A 22,123-nucleotide genomic window follows, 5' to 3' on the forward strand; every position below is an offset into this window, starting at 1 on the left:
GTTTTGCACACGCAATCCAAGTTAAATAATATGCCTGGATTGCATTATCCATTCTTTTCAAGGTTTATGAAAACAGAGATCATGACCTTCCTATTCTTTAACATTTTTAAATTCTCATCCTTGTTTTCAGATCCCTTCATGGCCTCGCCCCCCCCCCCCCTTATCTCAGTAACCTCCTCCAGCCCTATAACCCTCCAAGATTTCTGGCCTCTTGGGCGTCCCCAATTTTCATCGCTCCACCATTGGTGGCTGTGCCTTCAGCTGCCTAGGCCCTAAGCTCTGGAATTCCCTCCCTAAACCTCTGCCTCTCTTTCCTCCTTTTAAGATGCTCCTTAAAAACTATCTCTTTGACCAAACTTTTTGTCACCTGTCCTAATATCTCCTTATGTGGATCGGTGTCAAATTTTGTTTGATAATGCTCCTGTGAAATACCTTGGGACGGAACTACGTTAAAGACTTTGTAAATGAAAGTTGTTTACTTTCCAGCAATAAAAACAATTTCAGGCTTCTCTCATGATTGAGCGAGATTTTCCAGTAACTAGCTGAGCCAAACTAAAGGTCTAATGTTTGATCCTTGGTCACCACTGCACAAGTTCACAGATAAATAATGGCTTCATGGATGGGGTATTGGAGGGCAGGGGAGAAAATTGGTGAGGGTTTAAGCAAAGTTCTGTGGGTCTCTATCACAACTGAGAACTCTTAAAGTTACAAATTTTCAGTAACTGTACCTGCTGTACTGAATATATGCATTAATTTTTTTGTTGAACTTTAATCAATATGAAAAGTTCAAGTAAAATGTACTTTGTTTCATAGAAAACCTCACATATAAAACCCAAGTCAATTCTGAACATTTTTTTCAACATTTTTGTTTGAACTTCTAGGAGTGAGTTCAGTGAGAATCATTTTGGAGATGACCTTTCTGAAGCAGTGAAAGTGATCACTGAAGGATGCCTTTGCACACTACTCTCAATGAAGGGTCTAGAAAGTACTTGGAATGAATACAACTGTGCTCAGGAAACACTTCAAACATGCAATTCAGTGGTGAGTTGAACTGTTGTCTGGACCAGTTTATTTTGGTAACTAGATCTTTGGGACCATGTGGATATACTATTTCAATAAAATATGCAGTTAGTCCCTTGCATTCTAACATATTCTGAATTAACTCACAGTTCACTGACTCATATTTTTATTTGATACATCTCAATGGCAGGATTAAAAAAACTGTAATTCAGAAAAATTAGTTTAGTATTTTATTTCAAAAACCGTCAGCAGTGACCTGACCTATGCAGGAGAATTTATAATGGGGAACAAAGAAATGGCAGCAATTAAATACATACTTTGGTTCTGTCTTCACAAAGGAGGACACAAATAACCTCCCAGAGATGTCAGGGAACATAGGGTCTAATGAGAGGGAGGAACTGAAAGAAATCAGTATTTGTAGGGAAATGGTGTTGGGGAAATTGACTGGATTGAAGGCCGATAAATCCCCAGGGCCTGATAATCTACATCCTAGGGTACTTAAGGAAGTAGCCCTAGAAATAGTAGATGCATAAGGGAGAACCAGTGGATGTGTATTTGGACTTTCAGAAGGCTTTCGATAAAGTCCCACGTAAAAGATTAGCGTGCAAAATTAAGGCACAAGGGATTGGGGGCAAGGTATTGACTTGGATAGAGAACTGGTTGGCGGACAGAAAGCAAAGAGTTGGAATAAACGGGTCATTTTCCGAGTGGCAGGCAGTGACTAGTGGGGTACCGCAAGGATCGGTCCGAGGACCCCAGCTGTTCACAATATATATTAATGATCTGGACGAGGGAATTGGATGTAATATCTCCAAATTTGCAGACAACACAAAGCTGGGTGGGAGGGTAAGCTGTGAGGAGGATGTCGTGAAACTCCAGTACGATTTGGACAGGTTGGGTGATTGGGCAGAAACATGGCAAATGCACTATAATGTGGTTAAATGTGAGGTTATCCACTTTGGTGGCAAAAACAGGAAGGCAGATTATTATTTGAATGGCAATAGATTGGGAGAAGGGGAAGTGCAAAGAGACCTGGGTGTTATTGTGCACCAGTCGCTGTAGGTAAGCATGCAGGTGCAGCAGGCGGTTAAGAAGGCAAATGGTATGTTGGCCTTCGAAGCAAGAGGGTTCGAGTACAAGAACAAGGATGTCTTGCTACAGTTGTACAGGGCCTTGGTGAGACCGCACCTTGAGTATTGTGTGCAGTTTTGGTCACCTTACCTGAGGAAGGACGTTCTTGCCATGGAGGGAGTGCAGCGAAGATTCACCAGGCTGATACCTGGGATGGCAGGAATGACGTACGAGGAGAGATTGTCGATTGGGTTTATACTCACTGGAGTTTAGAAGATTGAGAGGGGATCTCATCGAAACCTATAAAATTCTGTCAGGTCTGGACAGACTAGATGCAGAAAGGATGTTTCTGATGGCCGGGGAGTCCAGAACCAGGGGTCATAGTCAAAGGATAAGGGGTAAGCCATTTAGGACAGAAATGAGGAGGAATTTCTTCACCCAGAGAGTGGTGAACCTGTGGAATTCTCTGCCACAGCGGGCGGTGGAGGCCAGTTCATTAAATATATTCAAGAAAGAGTTGGATATGTTTCTTGAGGCTAAAGGGATCAAGGGATATGGGGAGAGGACAGGGTACTGAATTTGGATGACCAGCCATGATCTCATTGAATGGCGGAGCAGGCTCGAAGGGCCAAATGGCCTACTCCTGCTCCTATCTTCTATGTTTCTATGGTCATCTTCCAAAATTCTATAGACTCTGGAACAGTTCCCATGGATTGGAGGGTAGCTAATGTTACCCCACTGTTCAAAAAAGGTGGTAGAGAGAAAACGGAATCTGGTAAGCCTGACATCGGTAGTGGGGAAAATGCTAGAGTCCATTATAAAAGATGTAATAGCAGAGCACTTGGTAAGCAGTGACAGGATCGGACAAAGTCAACATGGATTTACAAAAGGTAAACCATGCTTGACTAATCTACTGGAATTTTTTGAGGATGTAACTGGTAAAATAGATAAGGGAGAACCAGTGGATGTGGTGTATTTGACTTTCAGAAGGCTTTCGATAAGGTCCCGCATAAGAGATTAGCATGTAAAGTTAAGGCACATGGGATTGGGGGCAAGGTACTGACTTGGATAAAGAACTGGTTGGCAGACAGGAAGCAAAGAGTTGGAATAAACGGGTCTTTTTCCGAGTGGCAGGCAGTGACTAGTGGGGTACCGCAGAGATCGGTGCTAGGACCCCAGCTATTCACAGTATATATAAAATGATCTAGACGACGGAACTAAGATGTAATATCTCCAAGTTTGCAGACGACACAAAGCTGGGCGGGCGTGTGTGCTGTGCGGAGGATGCCGAGGAAACTCCAGTATGATTTGGACGGGTTGGGTGATTTGGGCAGAAGCATGGCAGATGCAGTATAATGTGGATAAATGCGAGGTTATCCACTTTGGTGGCAAAAACAGGAAGGCAGATTATTATCGGAATGGCAATAGATTGGGAGAAGGGGAAGTGCAACGAGACCTGGGTGTCCTTGTGCACCAGTCGCTGAAGGTAAGCATGCAGGTGCAGCAGGTGGTTAAGAAGGCAAATGGTATGTTGGTCTTCATAGCGAGAGGGTTCGAGTACAGGAACAAGGATGTCTTGCTGCAGTTGTACAGGGCCTTGGTGAGACCACACCTTGAGTATTGTGTGCAGTTTTGATCGACTTATCTGAGGAAGGTCGTTCTTGCCATGGAGGGAGTGCAGCGATGATTCACCAGACTGATACCTGGGATGGCAGGAATGACATATGAGGAGAGATTGGGCTTATTCTCGCTGGAGTTTAGAAGAATGAGAGGGCATCTCATTGAAACTTAAAATTCTAACAGGATTAGACAAACTAGATGCAGGAAGGATGTTCCTGATGGCGGGGGAGTCCAGAACCAGGGGTCACAGTCTAAGGATAAGGGGTAAGCCATTTAGGACAGAGATGAGGAGGAATTTCTTCACCCAGAGAGTGGTGAACCTGTGGAATTCTCTACCACAGAAGGCAGTGGAGGCCAATTCATTAAATATATTCAAGAAGGAGTTAGATATATTTCTTAAGGCTAAAGGGATCAAGGGATATGGGGAGAAGGCAGGGACAGGGTTCTGAATTTGGATGATCAGCCAAATGGCCTACTCCTGCTCCTATCTTCTATGTTTCTATAAAGCTTCTATTCAATCTGAAGGCCTGGGCTGGAAAATTGTCCCCCTGGTCTTGCATTCCCGATTCATGGTGCATTCATTTTGTGAGGTATGATTTTGGATGGAGAAAGGAATCAGCATTACAGGCAAACCAAGTATAAATCAGGTCCCACATTGAATTTCATAGCTCGGTTGATGTTGCGCCCTTTGCATTTTATCAGGTCAGTGCCCATGATGCTTTTATTATGCAGAAGTTCACAATGCCTGCATTATTTGAAGGTCTTGAGAAAATGAATGGATGGCTGTTGGGAAACATGGCTACCGATCACCTCACAGTAGGTGAGCACAAATACAATAAGGTCCATGCTGTGACCTGAATTATTGCTGAGCACATCATAGGATGCCAAAGCTATGATTTAGTTGCTCAGTCGGTGTGCTGTTCTACAGAGCAACCAAAAACCCAAATCATCAGTCTGCTGCATCCTGCACAATTTTGCCAACCAAAATGAAATTGGCATGCAGCAGATCGATGAGAAGGCCCATGAGGTTGTTGGCAATGTTCCCTTTAAGCTGCACATCTACGCAGCTGTCGGGTGGTCCTGCACAGTCGGCTCACCGGCTTTTGAATGGAAATTTCAATGAGCCGCACAGCTTGTTAAAGGGGCCGTACACCCCAAAAAAAATTAAAGGGAGCATTGGTTGTAGGCACACAAGAGGATGAGGAGAATAGGAAGTCACCATGGAGGGAGATAAGAAATAGGAGCAGGAGTAGGCCATACGGCCCCTCGAGACTGATGATTTACTGGAACGTAAATTGATGTGAAACTGTGATCGAGAACTACATCCAGGAATGGACATATCTGACCAATGACCTACTTTGTTTCTGCTACAAAAACCCTCATGTTTCCCCCCCCCCATCCGCCCATAGAACTTGCCACACATTTCCTCTGCTGAAGTTGAAATACCATCTCTTTTGCCTCTGCTAGTACTTAGTACCTTCCTATGGCTGTACCTAACAAACACTGCCCACACTAAGAAATAAAATGATGAATAATTTGTGCTTACAACCTAGTAACATTTTTCCTATTCGTCTCCTGCCATCTTCGCTTGGTCCTCCTCACTTGTGAGTTGTAAATCACCCAGTGCATGCTCATAAAAATATCTACTTACCTTTATCTGGGATGATGGGGACTGGGGTAGTACTTGACACAACCTACTACTAAGTGCCAAGGTTCATGCTGCCACTTATTTTGCCCTCCTCTACTTGGGAAAAACTTAAGAGGAAAGGAAGGTATATATCGCCCGTCTCTGCCCGTGGCCCCTGTCTCACTTCATCTGCTGCTGCAACCCTCAACCATGCTTTTGATACCTCCAGACTCGATTATTCCAATGCTCCCGTGGCTGGCCTCTCATCTTCCACCCTCCATAAACTTGAGCTGATCCAAAACTCTGCTGACCGTGTCCTAACTCACACCAAGTCCCATTCACCCATCACCCCTATGCTCGCTGACCTACATTGGCTGCCGGTCCACCAACACCTCGAGTTTACAATTCCCATCCTCGTGTTCAAATCCATCCATGGCCTCCTCCCTATCTCTGTAACCTCCTACAACAACCCTCTGAGATCGCTGTGTTCCTCCAACTTTGGTTTCTTGTACATCCCACACTTCTTCACCCCATCATTGGCGGCCATGCCTTCAATCGCCTCGGCCCTAACCTCTAGAATTCCCTCCCAAAACCTCTCTTTGCCTCTCTGCTCCTTTAAGACGCTGCTTTAAACCTATTGCTTTGACCAACTGTTTGGCCACCTGTCCTAATGGGACATTTTACTATGTTAAATGCGCTATATAAATGCAAGTTGATGTGTACAGTCGATACCCAAAGCAATGCATTCAAAGAGAGTTAAGATCATAAGACATTTTGTGCATCATGAGTGAGCTTAGCAAGTTTAAAAAAAAATTAATTCATGGGATGTGAGCGTCGTTGGCAAGGCCGGCATTTATTACCCATCCCTAATTGCCCTTGAGAAGGTGGTGGTGAGCTGCCGCCTTGAACCGTTGCAGTCCGTGTGGTGAAGGTACTCCCACAGTGCTGTTAGGTAGGAAGTTCCAGGACTCCAATCCAGCGACGATGAAGGAACGGCGATATACTTCCAAGTGGATGGTGTGTGACTTGAAGGGGAACTTGGAGGTGCTGGTGTTCCCATGCACCTGCTGCCCTTGTTTTTCTAGGCGGAAGAGGTCACAGGTTTGGGAGGTACTGCTGAACAAGCCTTGGTGAGTTTCTGCAGTGCATTTTGTAGATGATACACACTGCAGCCACGATGTGCCGATGGTGGAGGGAGAAAATGTTTGAGGTGGTGGATGAGGTGCCAATCAAGCGGTCTGCTTTGTCCTGGATGGTGTCGAGCTTCTTGAGTGTTGTTGGAGCTGCACTCATCCAGGCAAGTGGAGAGTATTCCATCACATTCCTGACTTGTGCCTTGTAGATGGTGGAAAGGCTTTGGGGAGTCAGGAGGTGAGTCACTTGCCGCAGAACACCTAGCCTCTGAACTGCTCTTGTAGCCACAGTATTTATGTGGCTGGTCCAGTTAAGTTTCTGTTCAATGGTGACCCCCAGGATGTTGATGGTGGAGGATTCAGCGATGGTAATGCCGTTGAATGTCAAGGGGAGGTGGTTAGACTCTCTTGTTGGAGATGGTCATTATCCAGCACTTGTGTGGCACAAATGTTATTTGCCACTTACCGTCCCCACCTCTGACCTTATGATTGCGGGAAGGTCATTGATGAATCAGCTGAAGATGGTTGGGCCTAGGACACTGCCCTGAGGAACTCCTGCAGCAATGTCTTGGGGCTGAGATGATTGGCCTCCAACCAGCACAACCATCTTCCCTTGTGCTAGATATGACTCCAGCCAGTGGAGAGTTTTCCCCCTGATTCCCATTCACTTCAATTTTATGGCGTCCTTGATGCCACACTTGCTGAAATTCTACCTTGATGTCGAGGGCAGTCACTCTCCCCTCACCTCTGGAATTCAGCTCTTTTGTCCATGTTTGGATCAAGGCTGTAATGAGGTCTGGAGCTGAGTACCCAAACTCCGCATTGGTGAGCAGGTTATTAGTGAGTAAGTTCTGCTTAATAGGACTGTCGATGACCCCTTCCATCACTTTGATGATTGAGAGTAGACTGATGGGGTGGTAATTGGCCGGATTGGATTTGTCCTGCGTTTTGTGGATAGGACATACCTGGGCAATTTTTCACATTATCGGGTAGATGCCAGTGTTGTAGCTGTATTGGAACAGCTTGGCTAGAGGCACGGCTAGTTCTGAAGCACAAGCCTTCAGCGCGACAGCTGGGATACTGTCGGGGCCCATAGCTTTTTCTGTATCCAGTGCACTCAGCCGTTTCTTTATATCCCGTCCAGTGAATCGAATTGGCTAAAGACGGGCTTCTGTGCTGGTGGGGACCTCAGGAGGAGGCCGAGATGGATTATCCACTTGGGGATGTTTGCTGATGATTGCAGTGTTCAGTTCCATTCAGATAATTAAACAGTCCATGCCCGCTTACAGCAAGACCTGGACAATATTCAGGCTGAAGATGGTTACAAAACGCTTCAGCCTTGTCTTTTGCACTCGCGTGCTGGGTTCAACCTTTATTGAGGATGTTCATAGAGCCTCCTCCTCCCGTTAGTTGTTTAATTGTCCACCAACATTCACGACTGGATGTGGCAGGACTCGAGCTTTGATCTGATCCATTGGTTTTGTGATTGGTTAGCCATGTCTATAGCATGCTGCTTCTGCTGTTTAGCATGCTTGTAGTCCTGTGTTGTAGCTTCACCAGGTTGGCACCACATTGTTAGGTAGGCCTGGTGCTGCTCCTGGCATGCTCTTCTACACACCTCATTGAACCAGGGTTGGTTCTCTGCCTTCATGGTAATGGTAGAGTGAGGAATATGCCAGGCCATGAGGTTACAGATTGTGGTGGAATACAATTCTGTTGCTGCTGATGGCCCTCAGGACCTCATGGATGCCCAGTTTTTGAACTGTTAAAGCTGTCCTGAATCTATTCCATTTAGCACGATGGTAGTGCCACACAACACGATGGCGGGTGTCCTCCGTGCGAAGATGGGAGTTCGTCTCCACAAGGACTTGCGGTAGTCACTGTTACCAATACTGTCATGGACAGATGCATCTGCGACAGGTAGATTGGTGAGGACGAGGTCAAGTAGGTTTTTCCCTTGTTGGTTCTCTCACCACAGTATTATTATCCTTCCTACACTGACTCTCAGAATTATTCAACTAACCAACGTCCCAGACTCCTCCATCACCATGCATGAGTATGTCTTGTCCCAGTATAGGCCCAGTCAGGCAGCTATGTCCTTCAGGACTCGGCCAGCTCGGTCAGTAGTGGTGTTACCAAGCCACTCTTGGTGATGGACATTGAAGTTCCCAACCCAGAGTACATCCTGTGCCCTTGCTACCCTCAGTACCTCTTCCAAGTGGTGTTCAACATGGAGGAGTACTGATTCATCAGCTGAGGGAGGGTGGCAATTGGTAATCAGCAGGAGGTTTCCTTGCCTACGTTTGACCTGATGCCATGAGGTCTTCACAAAGGAGGACACAAATAACCTCCCAGAGATGTCGGGAAACATAGGGTCTAATGAGAGGGAGGAATTGAATGAAATCAGTATTTGTAGGGAAATGGTGTTAGGGAAATTGACGGGATTGAAGGCCGATAAATCCCCAGGGCCTGATAATCTACATCCTAGGGTACTTAAGGAAGTGGCCCTAGAAATAGTAGATGCATTGCTGGTCATCTTCCAAAATTCTATAGACTCCAGAACAGTTCCCATGGATTGGAGGCTAGCTAATGTAACCCCACTATTTCAAAAAGGTGGTAGAGAGAAAATGGGGAATTATAGACCGGTAAGCCTGACATCGATAGTGGGGAAAATGCTAGAGTCCATTATAAAAGATATAATAGCAGAGCACTTGGAAAACAGTGACAGGATCGGACAAAGTCAACATGGATTTACAAACGGTAAATCATGCTTGACTAATCTACTGGAATTTTTTGAGGATGTAACTGGTAGAATAGCTAAGGGAGAACCAGTGGATGTGGTGTATTTGGACTTTCAGAAGGCTTTCGATAAGGTCCAGCGTAAGAGATTAGCGTGTAAAGTTAAAGCACATGGGATTGAGGGTAAGGTACTGTCTTGGATAGAGAACTGGTTGGCTGACAGGAAGCAAAGAGTTGGAATAAACGGGTCTTTTTCCGAGTGGCAGGCAGTGACTAGTGGGGTACCGCAGGGATCGGTGCTAGGACCCCAGCTATTCACAATAAATATAAATGATCTAGACGAGGGAACTAGATGTAATATCTCCAAGTTTGCAGATGAGACAAAGCTGGGTGGGCATGTGTGCTGTGAGGAGGGTGCAGAGAAACTCCAGTATGATTTGGACAGGTTGGGTGATTGGGCAAATGCAGTATAATGTGGATAAATGCAAGGTTATCCACTTCGGTGGCAAAAACAGGAAGACAGATTATTATCTGAATGGCAATAGATTGGGAGAAGGGGACGTGCAACGAGACCTGGGTGTCCTTGTGCACCAGTCACTGAAGGTAAGCATGCAGGTGCAGCAGGTGGTTAAGAAGGCAAATGGTATGTTGGCTTTCATAGCGAGAGGGTTTGAGTACAGGAACAAGGATGTCTTGCTGCAGTTGTACAGGGCCTTGGTGAGACCACACCTTGAGTATTGTGTGCAGTTTTGGTCGCCTTCTCTGAGGAAGGATGTTCTTGCCATGGAAGGAGTTCAGCGAAGATTCACCAGACTGATACCTGGGATGGCAGGAATGACGTATGAGGAGAGATTGGGTCGATTGGGCTTATATTCGCTGGAGTTTAGAAGAATGACAGAAAACAGAGAGTAGGGATAAACTGATCTTTTTCAGATTGGCAGGCTGTAACTAGTGGGGTACCACAAGGATGAATGTTAGGGCCTCAGCTATTTACAATCTATATTAATGACCTAGATGAAGGGACCAAGTTTGCTGCTGATACAAAGCTAGGTGGGACAGTAAGCTGTGAGGAGAACACAGTCTGCAAAGGGATATAGATAGACTAAGTGGGTGGGCAGTAAGGTGGCAGATGGAATATAATGTAGGGAAACGTGAGGTTATTCACTTTGGTAGGAAGAATAGAAAAACAGAATATTTTTTAAATGGTGAGAAACTTCCAAATGTTGGTGTTCAGAGAGATTTGGATGTCATCGTGCAAGAAACACAGAAAACTAGCATGCAGGTACAGCAAGCAATATTTATGCTTTATTGCAAGGGGGTTGGAGTATAAGAGTAAGGAAGTCTTGCTACAATTGGACAGGGCCTTGGTGAGACCTCACCTGGAGTACTGTGCATAGTTTTGGTCTCCTTATCTAATGAAGGATATATTTGCCTTGGAGGCGGTGCAACAAAGGTTCACTAGATTGATTCCTGGGATGAGGGCTGTCCTATGATGAGAGATTGTGTAGAATGGGCCCATACTCTCTGGAGTTTAAAAGAATGAGAGGTGATCTCATTGAAACACAAGATTCTGAAGGGGACTGACAGGGTAGATGCTAAGAAGTTTTTTCCCTTGACTGGAGTGTCTAGAACTAGGGGGTATAGTCTCAGGATAAGGGGTAGGCCATTTAAGACTGAGATGAGGAGGAATTTCTTCACTCGGAGGGTTGTGAATCTTTGGAATTCTCTGCCCGAGGGCTGTGGATGCTGAGTCTTTGAGTATATTCAATGCTGAGATAGATAGATTTTTGGACTCTCGGGGAAATAACGGATATGGAGATCGGGCAGGAAAGTGGAGTTGAGGTCGATGATCAGCCATGATCTTAGTGAACGGTGGAGCAGGCTTAAGGGGCCGTATGGCCGACTCCTGCTCCTAGTTCTTATGTGCTGCAGCTGCTAATGTTTGATTTTCTTCGGGGGGGGGAGGGGCTGCTGGGTAAGGGGCTCATCTGTGCCTGACGCACTGGTAGAGTAGGGCTGCCAACCGTGCTCTTGTTTCTTATGTTCTTATGTCTCTGGGTTTGGATGCAATATTTAAAAAATCATTCTAGTTAATTAATTTTATATCTGAGTCTCTCATCCCTGGTGCTAGATTTCTTCTTTAGTTTCCACAGACCATCCATATTGGACCTTTTAACACTAAATGACAAGTTTATACAATCGTTGTTGTACTAAGTCAGTTAATCCTGCATCCTGTGATGTTTTGCACATTATGGACAATCTGCACCATTTTTTCAACATTGGTTTTAACTTCATCCTAGCCTTTCATGACACATTTACAGTTGGACCATAGAAGAAAATCTACCTAAAAGAAAGAACAGACTTGCATTTATATAGCACCTTTCACATCTTCAGGACACTCTCTAATGTGCTTTATAGTCCTAAAAAGTACTTTTGATGTGTAGCTACTGTTGTAATGTAGGGAAATTCAGCAGCCAATTTGTGCACAGCAAGGCCCAACAAACATTGTGATAAATGATAAGATCATTTGGTTTTAGTGATAATGGAGGGATGAATATTGGCCAGGATACTGGGAGAACTCCCCAGCTCCTCTTCAAATAGTGCTGTGGGATCTTTTATGTCCACTTGAGAGGGCACACTCAGTTTAATGTCTTATCCGAAAGACAATGAAGCACTCCCTCAGTACTGCATTGAAATATCAGCCGAGATTACGTGCTAAAGCCTCTGGAGTGAAGCTTGAATCCACGACATTCTGTCTGAGGCAGGAGTACTACCACTAAGGCAAGGCCGACACCTTAGGTGGAAGTTCTATCCCATTGTGTTTAGGGGCCCAGATGGCCATATGGACACCATTAATAATGCCCTGTACTTTAGGAAATCCAGCAGTATGATGAAATAAGGTAGTTCATTAATGCTGCTGCTGTTCTTCAATAGGAAAGGTAATCAATGAGTTGAACTATCTGAACAGCGCTATCTGATATTCCAAATTGGCTTATACTGCAGATTCCCTTTGGTGCCCTGAAAGCAGCCAGATGTACAAAAGTTGATGACAGTCATGACCTTGACTGTTACTTTCAGTTCCATCTACAAGTCTGTCTAACAGATGCCACTGCTCTTTAACTGCCTCTCTCCTGAACTGGAACTTCAATTCAATTCAATTTTATTTGCCATATGTAACCAGTACTAGTACAAGTACAATGGAATGCTTACTCCCCGTAGGGACACGTCAGCTATTCTTTCAGCGCCGTGTTCAGAAAGTCAGTTCAATGGCTTCCAGTGGCAGTGGGAGCACGATGTCCCTCAGCCGCTCCGTCCTCTTCGTCACCGCGGCCTCCTCCTCACTGTTGCCGGCTCCACGTGTGGTGGCCTGCTTCTCACGATCCGACCTCTGGCCACCATGCCCAGCTCCCCTCCTCTCAGTCGGACTGCGAGCTTCCCGCCATGGAGCTGCCGGCCGACGTGCTGCAGCGGGTCGTCGTGGCTGCTGCTCGTTGCGCTGCGCTGCCTCCGCCCGACTCGCCGAACACATCGTCGGGATGTGAATGCTCCGGTCGCCACGGCCTCCTTCTTGCCGGCTCCACGGTCCAACAGCCCGGGGCCTGCTTCTCCCGCTCACGGTCCGGCCTCTGGCCACCATGCTCGGCTCCCCTCCTCCCAGTCGGAATGCCTTCCCGCCGAGGAGCTGCCGGCCGACGTGCACCAGTGGGTCGTCGTGGCTGCTACTGCTGCTCGCCACGCTGAGTTGCCTCCACCTGACTCGCCGAACACTTCGCTCCGGTTGCGGGAGCGAGCGGCGAGAGCGGGCCGACCGAAGCAGGGAGAGAGCGCGAGCACCGGACCGTCTCGGCCGCCATCTTGACTCTAGTCTTGCAGAGGCAGTTCTGCTGTTCTATTGCCAGCAGTTGGGTCTGTAGAGATAAGTACTTGCGAAATGATAGGTTTGGCCTTTACCGCTAATGCAGTCTGAACTCCTTGGTATTGCTTCTTTGATTATCATCTTTTGCTGTCAAATCTAGTAATAGTGGAGCATAATCCAGTTCCCATGACTTGGAACTCAATTGCAATTCAACAATTTGGAGTAGTGCAGCTTTAAGAAACACCTTGGGGCTACCCGGAAAAATTAGCGCCCCCGCGGCCGATATTGAGTGATAGTGCCCCAAGAGGGAAGTGGGGCGCTACTGGAAGTGCTCCGCCTCTCTCTCTGGGCACTGCGAGGGAATATCACGACGTTACGTTAGCGGGGAGGGGCCTTGCGTAGCGTGTCCCGGGGCCCAGCTGGGCCACCGGGGATCGGAGTGCCGGGCTCATGGAGCGCAGCCGGCACGTCACCGGGGGGGGCGGGTCAGGAGGTGGGACGGCAGCGGAGGCAGGTGCTGGCAGGCGGCCAGCAACAAAAGTGGCCGCCCAGCACCTCGTCTTTAGCGCTGCCCCAGCCGCAGGTAGGCCCACTTGACCCCGTCGGACATGGCGTCCGGCAGTAAGTCAAGGGGCGCTACCAAAGATCGCGAGCGGGGCGCTGCACACGGCGATGACATCATCGCCGGCGCGCAGTGCCGCGGGGCGCTAACGGTTACCACCGCTGCTAACCTCCCACTGAATTTCGTGGGAGGCGTTGACGGTGCAGCGCCCGGGCGCTAGTTGCTTTGCATGATCTTGGGGCGCTAACGGGAGGTGCAAAGCAACCAAATTTGTCCCTCCTTGTATCCAGGCCAGAATGTAACTGGCCTTTAATGCCTAGTTTTAGTGGGCATGCTGAACACAACAGTGGGTGTGCATCATCAACTTCAGGAATTTGCATTGGCCAATTTGGCCCTCATTTGCATATACTTCACTGGTCAGTGAGGCACCTGCACATTTTCTATAAGGGTAAGGAATGTTATTGGATAACCAGATCTGTAATTTTAGACAGTCCTTTATTGGAGTAGGAACCCGTTAACTTAAGTTGTAGCTCAAATTCTGGACCCTTTGGAAAAAATTACAGAATTTGTGGTTGAATTGCCAGCTGTAAGCTCATTCATTTCAGTGAGTAAGCATTTTAATTATTTCATTCATATATCTTTAGAAAAGTTAAAATGCATAACTTCATCTCTACTATATAATTCTATCCTCTCTATATTAATAACGACTGATCTGTCATTTGTAAGTTCATTCAATTGAATGTACGATTTGCCAGCAGAAGCCAGGTTAATAAAGGAAGTGCTGCCACTACTTACATAAGAACATAAGAAGTAGGAGCAGGAGTAGGCCATACGGCCCCTCGGGCCTGCTCCGCCAATCAATAGGATCATGGCTGATCCGAATCTAGACTCACGTCCACTTCCCTGCCCTCTCCCCGTAACCCCTAATTCCCTTATCTGCTAGGAAACTGTCTATCTCCATTTTAAATTTATTTAATGTTGCAGCTTCCACAGCTCTCTGGGGTAGCAAATTCCATAGATTTACTACCCTCTGAGTGAAGAAGTGTCTCCTCATCTCAGTTTTGAAAGGGCAGCCCCTTATTCTAAGATTATGCCCCCTAGTTCTAGTCTCACCCATCAGTGGAAACATCCTCACCGCATCCACCCGATCAAGCCCCCTCACAATCTTATATGTTTCGATAAGTTCGCCTCTCATTCTTCTGAACTCCAATGAGTAGAGTCCCAACCTACTCAACCTTTCCTCATACATCAACTCCCTCATCTTTGGAATCAACCGAGTGAACCTTCTCTGAACCGCCTCGAGAGCAAGTATATCTTTTCTTAAATATGGAAACCAAAACTGCACGCAGTATTCCAGGTGTGGCCTCACCAATACCCTGTATAACTGAAGCAAGACTTCCCTGTTTTTATACTCCATCCCCCTTGCAATAAAAGCCAAGATTCCATTGGCCTTCCTGATCACCTGCACACTAACTTTTTGTGTTTCATGCACCAGGACCCCCAGATCCCTTTGTACTGTCGCACTTTGCAGTTTCTCTCCATTTAGATAATAACTTGCTCTTTGATTTTTTTCTGCCAAAGTGCATAACCTCACACTTTCCAACATTATATTGCATCTGCCAAATCTCTGCCCACTCACTTAGCCTGTCTATGTCCTTTTGCAGGTTTTTTATGTCCTCCTCACTCACTGCTTTCCCTCCCATCTTTGTATCGTCGGCAAACTTGGATATGTTGCACTCGGTCCCTTCCTCCAAATCGTTAATATAGATTGTAAAGAGTTGGGGTCCCAGCACTGACCCCTGCGGAACACCACTAGTTACTGATTGCCAGCCCGAGAACGAACCATTTATCCCAACTCTTTGTTTTCTGTTAGATAGCCAATCTTCCACCCATGCCAGTATATTACCCCCAATCCTGTGATTTTTTATCTTGATCAGTAATCTTTTGTGTGGAACCTTGTCAAATGCCTTTTGGAAGTCCAAATACACTACATCCACTGGTTCCCCTTTATCCACCCTGTATGTTACGCCCTCAAAGAATTCGAGCAAATTTGTCAAACATGACTTCCCCTTCGTAAAACCATGCTGATTCTGTCCTATTAAATTATGTTTATCCAAATGCTCTGTTACTGTCTCCTTAATAATGGACTCCAACATTTTGCCAACCACAGATGTTAGGCTAACTGGTCTATAGTTTCCAGCTTTTTGTCTACTTCCCTTCTTAAATAAGGGTGTTACATTAGCAGTTTTCCAATCTGCCGGGACCTTTCCTGAGTCCAGGGAGTTCTGGAAAATGATCACCAATGCATCCACAATCCCTACCGCCACTTCTCTCAAGACCCTAGGATGTAGGCCATCAGGCCCGGGGGATTTATCCGCCTTAAGTCCCATTATTATACTGAGTACCATCTCCTAGTGATTTTAATCGTGTTTAGCTCCTCTTTCCCCCCCCCCCCCCCCCATTGCCCCCTGTTTGTCCAGTGTTGGGATATTTTTAGTGTCCTCTACTGTAAAGACTGATACAAAATATTTGTTCAGCGTCTTTGCCATCTCCATGTTCCCCACCACTAGTTTCCCAGTCCCATCCTCTAAGGGACCAACGTTCAGTTTAGCCACCCTTTTTCTTTTTATATAGCTGTAGAAACTCTTGCTATCTGTTTTTATATTTTTTGCTAGTTTACTTTCATAATCTATCTTCCCTTTCTTAATTAATCTTTTAGTTATTGTTTGCTGGCTTTTAAATGCTTCTCAATCTTCTATCCTCCCACTAGATTTGGCTACTTTTATATGCCCTTGTTTTCAGTCGGATACTATCCTTTATTACTTTACTAAGCCACGGATGGCTGTCTTTTCTTTTACTCCCCTTTTTCCTCAGTGGAATATATTTATCTTGAAAGATGTGAAATATCTCCTTGAATGTAGACCACTGCTCTTGTACCGTCTTACACTTTAATCTGTTTTCCCAGTCCACTTTAGTCAATTCTACTCTCATACCTTCATAGTCTCCTTTATTTAAGCTTAGTACGCTGGTTTGAGATCCAACTCTCTCACCCTCAAACTGAATTTGGAATTCAACCATATTATGGTCACTCATTCCAAGGGGATCCTTTACTCGGACATTTTTTATTAATCCTGTCTCATTACACAGGACCAGATGTAAGATTGCCTGCCCCCTGGTTGGTTCAGTTACATACTGCTCAAGGAACCCATCCCTAATACACTCTATGAACTCTTCCTCAATGCTGCCATGCCCAATTTGATGAGTCCAGTCAATATGAAAGTTAAAATCCCCCATGATTATAGCTGTTCCCTTATTACAAGCCCCAACTATTTCCTGATTTATACTCTGACCAACAGAGTTGCAACTGTTAGGAGGCCTATAGACTACGCCCACTAGTGACTTTTTCTCCTTATTATTCCTTATCTCCACCCAAACTGTTTCACTATCCTGATCCTTTGACCCAATATCATTTCTGACTATTGCAGTGATTCCATCCTTGATTAACATAGCAACCTCACCTCCCTTTCCTTCCTGTCTGTCCTTCCTAATTGTCAAATACCCTTGTATGTTTAGTTCCCAGTCATGATTATCTTGCAGCCATGTTTTCGTAATGGCCACCAGATCATACCCATGTGTAGTTATTTGTGCCATTAACTCGTCTATTTTGTTACGAATGCTGCGTGCATTCAGATAAAGAACTTTCAAATATGTTTTCTGACAATTTATTCCTGCTTTTACCCCTTTTACTACTTTACCTTTATCATTATACATTCTGTCCCTTCCTGACACACACTGGTTTTTATTTCCGCCACTGCTACCTTGCTCTATTGCCTTCTCCGCTGTCATTTTTATTTTTCGCTCTCTTAAAACCTCCCCCCCACTAATTAGTTTAAAGCCCTCTCTACAGCCCTAGTTATTCGATTCGCCAGGACTCTAGTCCCAGCACTGGCCAAGTGAAGTCCGTCCCAATGGAACAGCTTTCTCCTACCCCAGTACTGATGCCAGTGTCCCAGGAAGCAAAACCCATTTCTCCCACACCAGTCTTTGAGCCACGCATTTAACTCTAATTTTATTTACCCTAGCCAAATTTGCATGTGGCTCAGGTAGTAATCCAGAGATTATTACCCTTGTGGTTCTGCTTTTTAATTTAGCCCCTAGCTGCTCAAACTCCCTCAGCAGAACCTCCTTCCTTGTCCTATCTATGTCGTTGGTACCAACATGGACCACGACAACTGGATCCTCCCCCTCCCACTCCAAGTTTCTCTCCAGTCCAGAGGAGATGTCTTTAACCCTGGCACCGGGCAGGCAACACAGCCTTCGGGACTCTCGCTCTCGGCTGCAAAGAACTCGATCTATCCCCCTAACGATACTATCCCCTACCACTACAACATTTCTTTTAACTCCCCCCACTTGAATGGCCCCCCGCTCCACGGTGCTGTGGCCAGGTTGCTCATCCTCCCCACAGTCCCTGTTCCCATCCTCACAGGGAGTAAGAGCCTCAAACCTGTTGGACAAGAGCAAGGGCTGCGGATGCTCCAACACTACCTCCTGGATTCTTGTACCTGCCTCATTTCTAGTCACACCATCCTGACCCTGGCCACGGACTACATCTGAATTAATTAATCTAATTGGTGTGAATACCTCGTGATACACAGAGTCCAGGTAACTCTCCCCCTCCCTGATGTGTCTCAGTGTTTGAAGCTCGGACTCCAGCTCTTCAACAGGGAGCCTGAATTCCTCGAGCAGCCAACACTTACTGCAAATGTGATCACCTTGAGCATCAATGGTGTCCACCAGCTCCCACATATTGCAGCAGCAACACATCACCTGATCTCCCATTCTATGTAATTAATTAAATTTATTAATATTATTTTTAAATACCCTCTGCCCCGATTCTAGATGATGAATATCACACCTTAGAAACTATAAACCACAGAGTTTAAGCTTAAAAAGAGAGAAATACCAACCAATCACTTACCCGCTTTCTGGTGACGTCACACTTGGATTACTTTTTACCTCTCTCCTTCCCTCTGACTTCGGAGACTGGAGATTGGTAGGCCTTACCTGGGTCTCTGAAGCCTTTTTAAGCTTCCCGCTCGCGCCTCCCGCCGACACCCGCGGTCTGAGGCCTTACCTGGGTCTCTGAAGCCTTTTTAAGCTTCCCGCTCGCGCCTCCCGCCGACACCCGCGGTCTGAGGCCTTACCTGGGTCTCTGAAGCCTTTTTAAGCTTCCCGCTCGCGCCTCCCGCCGACACCCGCGGTCTGAGGCCTTACCTGGGTCTCTGAAGCCTTTTTAAGCTTCCCGCTCGCGCCTCCCGCCGACACCCGCGGTCTGAGGCCTTACCTGGGTCTCTGAAGCCTTTTTAAGCTTCCCGCTCGCGCCTCCCGCCGACACCCGCGGTCTGAGGCCTTACCTGGGTCTCTGAAGCCTTTTTAAGCTTCCCGCTCGCGCCTCCCGCCGACACCCGCGGTCTGAGGCCTTGCCTGGGTCTCTGAAGCCTTTTTAAGCTTCCCGCTCGCGCCTCCCGCCGACACCCGCGGTCTGAGGCCTTACCTGGGTCTCTGAAGCCTTTTTAAGCTTCCCGCTCGCGCCTCCCGCCGACACCCACGGTTTTGCATTTCTTCTCCTCACCCACCCCCCCCCCCCAAAAAAAATTGTACTAATTACTTTTTTAACAGTAAGTGCAAGCTGTTGTTGGTATATCCAAATGTTGTGTTCCTTTTCATATGATTAATACCCCCAGTTCTGAGTGGGAGTTAAGATTTTGATTTCTATTCTTCCCCCCCTGCCCAATGCAAGGCTGCATGATTTTCACAAGCTAACGTTTAATGTCTTCAACAGCCACTGAACTAGCTTTTTTTTTGTTTTTCTTTTAATTGTCTCAGCTTTTTGTGATGGGAGGTAAGAAACAAAAAGGTGCTTGAAACAGAAATTTTGGTGGCCTTCTACTTAGAGATCTTGCTTACTCATTTACCTATGTCCATGTTTTGTTGCACTTTACCACTTTATTGTCTAAAATGCAAATTCTGGTGCACAGCTCCCATTAACTTACAGCGATCACAGTTGTGACCTATTTCCCAAGAATTAGTCTCTTGAGATATTATAACTTTGCTACGCACTATTCAGCATTACATACAAGCTCTATAATCACAATAGAACATGGTTGTACTGTTGTATACTGATCAGGGTATCTGTTTGTGTAATGTAACCCCATTATTGCAGAACGTAACAAGACCCACTCAGTTGGTAGAGTTGATTTTAAACCCAGGGACAGTATATAATATATGGGGCAGTTATTTCTACTTTTTACTTAACTTCTGGTTTCCCTTGATTAGCTTTTTGAGATCTATTTCAATGGTTGAAACCCATCTATGTTTTTAGGTCCTACACCTGGGGGGGAATTTCCTGGGGGGTCAGTGGGTGGGATCGGTGGTAGGTTGGATGGGAAATTAGATTTTTTTGAAAACAGGTCGGGATCGCGCTGTCAACCTGCCGCAACGCGCCTTCCCCACAGGCATGCGTGTGATCGCCGATGGGGGCGACCCAATGAAACCAATTATTGGGTTGTTGACAGACCCTTAATAATGCTTTTAACCTTACCTTTTAACTTTAACTGCTCACCCATGGGTCCATGCTGCTCAGGGATCTCATCTGTGAACCTGAGGCGGGAGTTAAATGGCCATTGCTTCAGCTGATTACTTGACAGCTTCAAATGTACAGTAAAAGCTCCCGCCTGACAGCATCACTTTCCTCAGCCGCAAGCTGTTTCTCAGTCCATTTCCTGCACAGATTCTGCAGGCTTTCCACTCTCCATCCACTCTAACCTCATTGGAAGTACTCTCTCACCATTGACAGAATGCTTCTGTCATCTCTACTTCACCTGCCATCTATTCCACCAACATGGGTGCCTTTTATACTGTCTCACCTTCGTTTTCAAAATCTGACCACGATCAGCCCCAACACCAGCCGCACCAACAAGAACACCAACCTTCTCCACAATTACCTGATGCTGCACAGGACAGAGGGCATCGGCACCCGATCGCGTTGCTGCCCGAGAGGCCAGGGATGGTCTCACCATGGCCAGATTTACTTCACTTGACGCTGTACATCCTGGCTGCCACATGATGCACCAGGTTGGCACCACCCCACACCAACATCATAAAGCATCCCTACAATGTCCAAGCCATTTCTTTCACACTTCCCATCATTGCGGGGGGGTACAGTTATGTCTCGCCATTCACTGCAACTCACTAAGCCACTTCCAAAGGTGCGCACACATCTGTCCAAGAATGGAAAGTGTTGAAAATAAAGGTTTCAATGTTTGACACCACATTAACAGAAACTTTACATGAACATTGGATAAAACGCTCAAGTGGCTACCCTTGTGTGTTTAGTTGGTATGATAGCACTAGGATGAGTGTGAGGGGTGGCTAGTGAGATGGGCATGTGATAATGTAGATAGAGGGATGGGTGGAGGTGCAAGGTAAGTTGGTGTGAGTAAGGATGTGCAGGAGTAGTGTAGGGAAGGCAGAATGATAGGGATGTGATGAGAGGCACAGCAGGATGAAGTTGAGTGTGGCTTTGTCGTAACGTTTCGTGATCTAATGAGATCATTGAAACGTTTGCGGCACTGTACCCAGGTCCTCCTGACCACATCCCTGCTAGTGCCCTCCTGTGCAACCAGGCTGTTTTGTTCTCCAGGGGAGGTCGCTTCCGCCCATGGGAAGGGAAGAGGACCTCACTGCGTGCTGTGACTCCCTCCATAAGCATATGGAGGGAGTCATGGGAGAACCTGGATGCAGCCCTGCACCTCTGTGCAGTGATTCAGTGTTTGCAGCACTTCAGTGCTGTAGAACACTGACAGCACAAATGTCAAAAGAAAGTTGGTCATGGTCCCTTTAAGGAAACCAGCTGATGATGCGTCATGGATGACATCACCAGACCTGCTTCCTCTAATTGACCCGGGAAATGCGCTGGGCGGGCTTAACAAGCCCCATCAACGTAAATTCATTTTCCAGAACAGGATGGAGCCAGCAGCAGGGCCGCGACCTGCCACCGACATCGCCCGCCCCGGGCCCGCTGAGGTAAGGAAGATCCCGGCCCTGGTATTTAAAACTCCCCATTTGGGGTGTAAATTTGGTGCCCTTTCATCATCATGTGATGTTTATGTTTAAGGTGATGCCTTGTAGTCCAAAAAATTACATTACCATTCTACCTTCAAGTTCTGAGAATATAAATTTCATAGTGTGGCTCTCCAGTGAGCACTGGTTGGTGGGCCCAAAAATGCTCAGCTTATTGTGTTGAACTGTGAGTCCAAATGACTGGTTCATTGACTAGAGAGCTATATTGCTTTATGATACCATTAATAGAATGAGAATGGCACTGAAGATTTGATATGGAGCATGATGAATATTGCAAACATAGGTGAGTAATCTGTCTATTCAGTTTATGAATGTGAAGAGTGAGATACATATACCTTTTCTGTAAAAACTTT

The 22,123-nt window shown here is 46.3% G+C and overlaps 1 protein-coding gene across 7 annotated transcripts in view; it reads left to right on the forward strand.

Moving 5' to 3' along the window:
• stk31 (serine/threonine kinase 31) overlaps window positions 1–22,123 on the forward strand; it is a 165,220-nt gene that overhangs the window by 84,131 nt on the left and 58,966 nt on the right. For all 7 annotated transcript variants that reach the window (XM_085988491.1, XM_085988490.1, XM_085988486.1 and 4 more), the window contains exon 10: window positions 882–1,041. In XM_085988491.1, coding sequence (XP_085844617.1) covers window positions 882–1,041 — 160 coding nt within the window. The remainder of the gene's footprint in view (window positions 1–881; window positions 1,042–22,123) is intronic.

Source organism: Somniosus microcephalus, chromosome 5, assembly GCF_052327205.1.
Source record: "Somniosus microcephalus isolate GS21.2 chromosome 5, FLI_Smic_1.0, whole genome shotgun sequence".
Classification (NCBI taxonomy): Eukaryota; Metazoa; Chordata; class Chondrichthyes; order Squaliformes; family Somniosidae; genus Somniosus; species Somniosus microcephalus.